The sequence below is a fragment of the Haplochromis burtoni genome, unplaced genomic scaffold (assembly GCF_018398535.1).
Source record: "Haplochromis burtoni strain Fernald_Lab_line unplaced genomic scaffold, NCSU_Asbu1 Contig_529, whole genome shotgun sequence".
NCBI lineage: Eukaryota > Metazoa > Chordata > Actinopteri > Cichliformes > Cichlidae > Haplochromis > Haplochromis burtoni.
This window is the reverse complement of record NW_024582890.1, coordinates 267,599-277,078: the sequence shown is the minus strand read 5'-3', so window position 1 is coordinate 277,078 and position 9,480 is coordinate 267,599. Positions and strand designations below refer to the sequence as shown.

The window sequence follows — 9,480 nt, the reverse complement described above, 5'->3', positions numbered from 1 at the left end:
TATTAATCCACTAAACACGGGGCTCTGCAGCAGCGAGGCCCCGCGATAGAAAATCCCTTCTTTAAATTCCTTTGGAAACCTCACTGTCACAGTTTGAGATTCAACTGCACACTGCTGCATGAAATGATACCTGCGGGAGAATAAAGACAAAGTAGCTCTTAGTACTTAATGAAGGCAATCTCCATCCCATTGTGATGCGCATTTATTCAGCCTCGTGGCATTTAAGCAATCTACGGGATCAGGCTTACCGAGCCAGTATGTCGTGTGGTCACTGCCACAACCCCAAACTGTAAGGTGTAGGTAGATCAGTGCGGTTTTGTTCATATGGACATCTAAAGGATTGGAGCCTCAGTCTGAGCTGACAGTCGCCCCGCTGGGGGAAGCTGCAGACGGTGAGCCTTCAGTCCGGAGCGTCCCCCTGTTGCTTTAAGCAGTGCGTCCTGCCGTCCGACAGGAGGCGTGTCTCCCCCACGGCCGGAGCTCAGCGCTACCAGATGAGAGCGCGGGGGAAGCGACACGGTTCTTCCATAGAAACAAATCAACTTCTTTGTGCTGCTTTGATGACTCTTCTCTGCTCACGCTCTGTCTGAGGTAGGCACGCTTTTTTCTCCAAACTTTACACTTATTTCACGATCCTCTGGATTTGTTCAGGAACAGGTCAGGTCGTGTGGAAACAGATCAGAGCCAGGTAGAAGCTTTTTCGCGTCGTTTTCCAACCTCCGCCGCTGACGCCTCAGGCGCGGTTTGAAGTTGGTCCGTGCACTTTATCCAGACACCTTTAGAAAGAACGATGTCCATGTCTCAAACACGGCTCGGATTTGTGCTTCAGAAACTCTGAAGGAAAGTGACCTCCCATGTTTATGCACGACCTCTGTGTAGAGACGCTTGTCACCTTACGACTACCTCCTCCTCTTTCTCCTCGTTCTCGGCCTGGTGCTCTTACTGCTGTGGGCTCGTAAGACATTACAAGGGTCGTTAAATTTCCACCATGATCCACTTTATGAATGATCCGTAAATAACGTCTCTAGTTCGCTCGGTTTGATGGAAACTCAGGAGATGAGCCGGACATTTGAAACCCACAGTCCACAAGCGCATTAGCTGTAAATCAACTTTATCATCGGGCAGTGCTGCCGGTGGAGAGGCTCCCCCCATGCGCTCTTTACGCCCTTTCCAAATGCACAAAGGGACATTTGTTGACCTGTAAGTCTGTCTGTGAAAATAGGAGAGATCCGGATGAGTCTGTGTGCTGGTGCCAAGTGTGAGGTCATTTTTACCTGTACAGTCCAGCACTTCTCTACATTAGTTTGCAAAGCTGCCTCTTGTTTTTCTCCCGACCTTTGTGTCCAGCTTTTAACTCGAGGTTGTAATTTCCTTTTGATTTAGCAAACATAGTAACGTCCTGTGAAATCTGAGGATGAAATGACAAACAACGTTACAATAACAGCCAATAGTAATACAGCAGTAATATCAGTTATTTGGTGTGACAGGTGAGGTGTAATGGCCCTCACACAGTATTCACCAGAATCGTTTTACATTTACCTTCTGCTCACCCACCTGCATGTCTATAAATGGCGGGCACAGCAGTAGTTTTCTGTGTTGCCTACAAAAAATGATTGCAAATATGGAATCAGACGCTTAGGAGTAACAAGATAACCCTGACCCAAACTATGGATCATCAGTCCAAACAGAACATCTCTGCTAATTAAGGAGGCAAGCGAGCAGAGGAAGCTGGCATCATAATGGGAGCATATGTGAAAGCCAGTGATCTCCTGCTGAAGCCTCGGTGAAATCAAGCCTCTGTTCGTGGTGCTGAAACACACTCGGAGTATCTCCTGCTTTAAAACACATTCTCTGTTCAGGTGCTGAAATAGCCGCAATGAAAAGCTGGATGTGAAACACAGGCGGTGTCTGCGCTGTGGAAAACTCAAAGCCAGACTAAAATCCGTGGCCTAAACGTTAAAGCCCACGGAGAAAGTCCGTGTTAGCACTCCGTCATCATTACCTTATTTACCTTGTATTTTCAGTAGTTGGCAGCTGGGATTGGAGCGAATATATTTTTATTTAATGCATTTTAAATTATCCCCACTTCCGTACACCTTCACCGCGTCTGCGTTTATAATCTATACATTTCGGAAATTATGCAGCACATTAATATGATGACTGAAATTCTAACTGAAAATTTAGAAACAAATACATTTAGTTTTTTGGGGCTTTTTTGCCTAAAAATCCTGTGACTGTTGTTAAAATGTTAGCTGAGTATATTGTTTCATTTCTAAATGCCATCCGATTAGAGAGCGTTCCAGTCACACGGACTTCACCTTCAATAATTCTGTGCTGCTATAAAACGACAGTGCCTCCAGAGTCAGGCACGAAACACGTGAAATGTAAATTTGATATCGAGGCTTGTGTCTAACAGGTTGCCCAGTCTCGGTCTGAGAAGAATGAATTTCTAAAAAGGAAAAGTAATTCCAAAGACAGAAGTCGAGTGCTGAAACACCGGCGCGCCGAGCGCAGCCTATTCATCACGCTGAGTTACAGTGACAGCTTTGCTTCACACATGGAGCCCACGCAGTCCGTGCTTGAATGACTTCGATCAAACACTGGCGATCATTTCGAATTCATGGCTTGGCTTTTATGGGGCTGTGCACGACGGCGTTCGGCCGACGCAGATTGAGCCGAACCGGAGAAACGTCAGCGCGGCGGCTGGCAAGCTGGCCGGGGATACAGCAGGGAAAGGAGTGCGGGAGGTATGGCACTTTGGGTAGGGGACACAGATCCAAGAGTGAAGTGTGAGCAGCCCCGTCCATCCTATGCGCTCGACGTCAGATGCTGTGCGGCAGTGCAGCGGGAGGAGCTCGGACTGGGGAGGCTGCTCAGACCGCTTCACTGTCTTTCACTCTCACTTTGTCACTTCGGTAACCCCCCACCCCTCCCCCCAGCCCCAACTCTCACCCTCTTCTATCTCTTCCTTTGTCTTTCAGTAAATGGATTTCCCCGCCTAGCATGGATGCCCCGACACCACCACCTCCACATTCACCATCCTTTTCCTCAGCTGAGGGCTTTTTCTTCTTGGCGCAGTGAGCTGGACTCGTACTGATTTTTCCCCTCTTGCCAAATGGATGTGGGAAAACCGCTGCTCAGCCCGCTGGTGAAGATCATGCCTTGATCTTACAGCTGCCTGAATTCACGTTGTAGGGGTTAAAGAGAAAACAATACAGAGGAATATACCGATCCAGGGATTTAAATCCAGCGCACCAAACAAGCACCATGAAGATCCCCCACCTGATATTTAAAGCCAGGCTCAGGTGCACCGTCAAGCTTCTACTGCTGCTAACACACTGTGTGGGGCTTTTACATGGGATGCCACATGTCCTGAGATTTGGTAAGCTGCTTCTTTTCTGTCTTCTGTTCAAAAGTTTCACTGCTGTGTTTTCACCCCATAAATGATGTTGCTCCATCCCCACCTGTTGGAGACTCGCTGTTTCTCCCTGTCCCTGCTCTGCTCTTCTGACTGTTATTTGCAGAGTACCAAGAAATTTGGCGTAAGGGTCGTGTGTTCAGAGAGTTGGCACAGACCTGCTGCACAGAACAAATTTATGAATGGCCCACAAGTTTAAGGGAGTGGGCAGTGTGTAACAAAATTACCAGCGTAAACATTCACAGATGTTAACAGGAGTGATGCGCTTATCCCACCCGTGTGTTTAATGAGGTGATTTCAGGTGTGATGTACTGATGTGGTGATTTTTGTGAAATTACACTTATTATTTCTTTTATACAAAGAATAATATTCATACACTTTAACTCCGTGCTGATGCTCAGAAACACATCTGGATGCTTTAGAATACAACAAAGGAACCACATGTGGTTTTTCTAACACATTCATGCTAAATGATACGCAGGCAGGACATCTTCCAACCCCCATGATTTTGTAGCTGCATCATTTTATTACATTAAATTATATTCTCGAATTATTTTAAATACAAGTTGAATTGACTAATTTACAGACTTGAATGCGATGCTTGCAAAAGCTTAAAGCCACTGATTTCACCGAACAGTGTGGCTAAAATAGTGACGAAAATAATTAAACAAAGGTCAACTTTTTGTTGAATTTCATCCATCAGGTCACGGTGAGGAACAGACGTAAAGCCACATACAAACACAGACATACGCAGAATGCACAAAGTGTTTTAACATAAACACAGGTGCTTCTTCTTAACAACATCACGCCGTTTATTCATTGAAAATAAATATAGTAAAAGGATCCTGTGTAATTAAAGCCACGGTGAATATTTCTTGAATTCATTAATAGGAAGTGATGAAGTGCAAATTGATTTTCTGCTGGTGGAGCTGTGTTGGATTTACACGACACACGTGAAGAGAACGAGGAGACTCTGGGCTCGTCGGTGTGTCTTTGCATTACGCTGACTGCCTCCCACACTTATTCAGTCCACATGTAGAGTGGACACAGAATGCCCCATTAGCACCACAGTCCTTTACTGCTCTGTGATTAACCGGCCTGTGGGACAGGTTGTTGCTTTTTTGCCACCCGCCGGCCACTTGTGTGTGCTCAGGAGGCATCAAGCTTTCATTACAGAATGCAATGGACCTGCTGAAACATTCAGTGTAAGCATTGCATCAAACATCCATTAGAGTCTTTTATCCTGGGACAACACAAATGTACATTAATATTAAGCATGCTGTTTGCAGATAGGTGGGCAAACTTGTAAAAAACACACTAAATAACCAGCCGTCAAAATCAAAGTTAAAGATGCTGCTGACGAACCGCAAAACATGCTTCCCCAAGATCCAGCTCATCAGCGTCTGTCAGTGGACACACTTCATATCCCTGCGTTTTGTGTTTGAGATTTGAATTTTCAGGCTCTGTGTCAGGAATGACGTCATGTTAGTCGCGAGACATATTGAGACTGTCACAGAAGACACAGGCCCAGTGATGACGACATGTAGAACTATAGGGGCCCATTAATTGCATTTTTTTCATGCATGTATTCCCTAAGGCTCAGTGCATACTGACGTTTTTCCCTTAGTCCTCCCATATAGTCAGATTTCACCAAATAGAGAGGTTAACCCTGCAAAAACTCAACTACAGTTACAGGTTTAATGCACATTATTATCAAACAGCAAGGAAGACATGTGAAAGTCCATACATGACAAAATTCTGGAATCACAGTGACTGTAAAGCATTAACAGTAATCATCATCATCAAATGATCCTCTCTGAGGATGATGCTGTTATTGCAGTCACCTTTGCTTGCAGCTTCTTTGTAAGTCGCCCTGCATAGCTGCACACGTATATGTACATAGAGACGGGAAGAAACCTGGTGGTTAAAACAGAGCTAACTAAGATATCAAACAAGCAGATGAAATAAAACAGGTAACGGCAGGAACACAGTCCCAAGCAGCTACAGCTTGTGGGATGTTAGCAGGCTAGATTTCATGAACACGGTGGGTCAGATAACTCCTGAACACTCGGTATTACTCCACACTTCAGCCTATGTGAGCTGGAACAGCAGTTACAGCAAGTAGAAGCTCACAAACAATTCAGCACATTTAAGAGTCGTCACTGTTAGAAATACACTCCCAAAAAACCAATAGAGTAAAGCTGCCGCGGCTGGTGTGCCCAGCTCCTGGGAGAGCAAACAGACGTTACAGGAACACTGAGTTCTTATAAAACCTTTGAAACAGAACTTTTAAACGCTTAAAATTATTTTTATCCAGCTGAGCAGAGAACAGAGACATTACATCGCAGCGAGACTTTAAATGTGATCGTGTGTCTTTTGAAGACAGACACATGCTGACAGAAACCTCGTAACTGAATTTTCCCATGGCCCATTGAAGCTAAAGCCCGAGTCGGATCAGCTGGAAGCACTGACCCGTGATGACATGGGACCTAGTATCTGTGTAACATTGACTCCAGCCTGCTGCCTCTGCTGAAATGTCCCAGAGTTTTGAGGAGATGTAATGCACACAGGTGAGGTCAAATTGGATTACCTGTGTGTGGAAGAAGTCACATTCAGGGGCACCTCACAGAAATACAGGGACACTGTGTTTCATAGACACCAGTTTGCACCGTGCCTCGGTTATGTCTCCAGCATGGGTGTTGAGTATGTTGCATTGGCTGCACTGGTGAGCATTAGTATGAAGGTCAGTGTTTAATGGGCCATACAAGCTAAATGCTGCAGGTCAGGGCCAGACCTCACTCCCCGACAAGCCTGACTGTCAATAAGTGAACAGAAGAGTAGACCTGGCCTGGGCCTCACTCATTGCAAATAAAATGATTTGCAGAGAACCAAAAGATACTTGAAAGTAATGTACAGCAAAGTGTGCTGTGCAATATCGTGTCAGAACCAAACAAGCTAATTAATGTAGCGTTAGGTGTGTTTTTCCAGGAATATGACTGATCACAGATGTCACTCCAAAAGCATTAAACTGTGTTTGGATGCTCAGCTGAAGGATTTCTTCCTGTTTCTATAAAGGAGAATGGCAGTCATGGAGGCTGCACAGACAGCCAGGAACTACGTCAAACATTTGGACCACGAGCAGTAAATGAGCTGCTCTCTTTATGGCCCACCACGATATTTACTCTGCGGCAAATAAAGTCTGTCGAGCTGGTGGTAACAGATGGTAGAAGAAGAGAAAGTCTGATGATAAAGAGAGTTAACAGAAGTGAAAAGAGTCTGAGAGAGTCACACATAAGGAAATATGGTCGTCTCTACACGGTGATAACCTGAAAGACTTCACACCCGATCCCGAGGGTGTCGTTAGATGAGCAGTGAAAAGAGGACAATCGTTCTGAGCAGCCTCTTTATGGCCTTTGGACATGGAGACGATGGACAGGACAGGCTGGACCTAAACAGTTCATGCTGTTTTGTTCAACAGCTGCTTGGTTTAAATCCACTGTGGTCGTGTCGAGGCCAAACACAGAAACGTTAAACACAATCAAGTCCAAATATAAATGTTTCCTTTCTGTACTCAAATAAAGCTCAGTGCTGACGTCTGTGTGTTTTTATCATGAACGCATGTGTGTGTAGCTCTGATTGTGTGTCAGTGATTCAGTGTCTTGCCGTGACTTACAGGCTTTGTGTAGTGAGATGTAATCATGTGAGCCGAGTCTAAAGTGTGAAACAACGACAGCGTGCGATTTCTCTACTACTTCATTTTTTACGCACATGATTTTTTTTATATTAGCATCAGAGGAGGTCAGAGGTCAGTGAGACTGGAAAAGTGTGCCTTAAAGACAAATGTATTATTATCATATGTAACAACCAGTGCTACAATTTTTGGGATAATAATAAAATAAATATACATTTCAATAAAACTACAAAGTGAATCTTTCAAATGTGGTCAACGTATGTTTTTCTAAATTTAGAGTCTGTGAAAATATGTGTTACCAAAACACATGAGTCACATGTATGGATTTGGACAGAAAAGCGTCTGGACTTCCTTAAGCTGCTTGAAGACGTTTCACCTCTCATCCAAGAAGCTTCTTCAGTTCTAAGGTCAAATGGTGGAGAGTCCCAGATATAAACCTAGTGGGAGTTTCCCCCCACAGAGGGACAAAAGGACCCCCTGATGATCCTCTAATCGCCTGAGCCAAGGTGTGAAACTGGGTGTGGGTCCCAATCAGCCAGAGTTTCGGGTGAGTTCATTGTGAAACCTGGCCCCACCTTATCATGTGATTTCCTGAGGTCAGATGGTCCAGGATGTGAGTGGGCGTTAAGGCGTCTGGGGAGGGATCTCAAAACTGGATTATAGATGGCAGAGAGTTGGTGTCGTAAACCAAACCTCTTTCAAACCATCTGTTCTCTCTGTCCAAAACGTGAACGTTGGCATCCTCGAAAGAGTGACCTTTGACCTTTAGATGCAGATGGACTGCTGAGTCTTGTCCCGTGGAGGTGGCTCTTCTGTGCCATGCACTTTAAAATAGCCAAGAGCCTTTGAGCTCACCCAAAACCTCGGCTGATTGTGAGCTACACCAATTTTCATGCCTTGGCTCATGTGATTAGGGTAGAGGATCATCAGGGGTCCTTTTGTCCCTCTGTGGGGGGTCACTCCCACTAGGTTTATATCTGGGACTCTCCACCATTTGACCTTAGAACTGAAGAAGCTTCTTGGATGAGAGGTGAAACGTCTTCAAGCAACTTAAAGAAGTCCAGACGCGTTTCTTTCAGAGCTCCTTAGACTACGATGACCTGGATGACTGAGAACCTTCAGAGTCACATGTATGAATGAAAGTGCAGTCCAATAATAATAATGTGAGCAAACACAAACCACAAGGTCAAATTTATACGACAAAAACACGGAAAGTTAGAGCAACACTAGATGACTTTTTGTGACTATTTCATACAAAGCTGTGAGTAACTGGAGGAGTCCTGATGGAGCTTGGTTCTGCCTCTGAAACGTGTTTATTTTTGCGTATCTTTTCCATCTGCTTCTGGTTAAAAAGCTCATTCACAGAGTTTCCTCACTGGCACAGCTACCTCACCGGAAAAGTTTGAGTTATGAAATTTGCATTTTGAGATACTTATCTCACAATTTTGAATTCTGGATGAAAAAACAAAATGTCAGTAATTGTGATCAGGAAGCTTCTACTCAGTCCCAGGAGTTTATGACATAGCAACATGTTCTCTGGTTATTCGTGTTTAGACACAGGAATTGTAACTTTCACTGAAATGTAAATGTAATTTATTAACTTCAAATTTAAAGATACCTAATTATTAATCTGAAATTTCAAGTTATCAGTGGTATTTTACTCAGGCGGGGAAACGAGCTTCCATAGTTCCCAGATCCTAAAAGGAAACATAGTGGAGTTAAAATCCCGTGAAAATTGCTCAAAGGCAGAAAGGCCGTCGAGTATTTAAACTGTGTGTCGACTGTAATGTGTCAAAGATTTGCATTTAGTATTGGCTGGTTGAACCACATTTAGACATGACACACACACACACACACACACACACACACACACACACACACACACACACACACACACTCAGAAAAGAGACAATATGATATAAGAGACTATGATGATTTTCATCTTTACTGTTTGGACGGCCACACTGGGATTGCTTGTAATGTTTACTGCGTGTGTTGTCACACTTTCTAAATTTGTGTCGCCACACGAGACACAACACTGCCAGCAAAACGCTGCAATGTATCCTCCTTGTGTTTTCATGGAAATGATGACATCAGCGATATTTCCTAGGCAACAGACCTGGTATACAGTAAATCCAATATAACACGAACATGAAGAGAGAGATAATATATATACATCTATCTATCTATCTATCTATCTATCTATCTATCTATCTATCTATCTATCTATCTATCTATCTATCTATCTATCTATCTATCTATCTATCTACATATATATGTAGATATATAGATATATATATAGATATATAGATATATAGATATATAGATATATATATAGATATATCTATATATATATAAAAAAATTCCCCGC

The 9,480-nt window shown here is 43.8% G+C and overlaps 1 protein-coding gene across 1 annotated transcript in view; it reads left to right on the top strand.

The window, feature by feature from the left end:
• Positions 1-290: 290 nt before the first annotated feature.
• Positions 291-9,480, top strand: part of LOC102291713 (glutamate receptor ionotropic, kainate 2) — a gene marked incomplete in the record, with an annotated part of 276,324 nt that continues 267,134 nt past the window's right edge. Inside the window, 2 exon segments of the mRNA XM_014329329.2 lie at positions 291-591; positions 2,982-3,382. Of these exon segments, the coding sequence (XP_014184815.2) occupies positions 3,268-3,382 (115 nt within the window).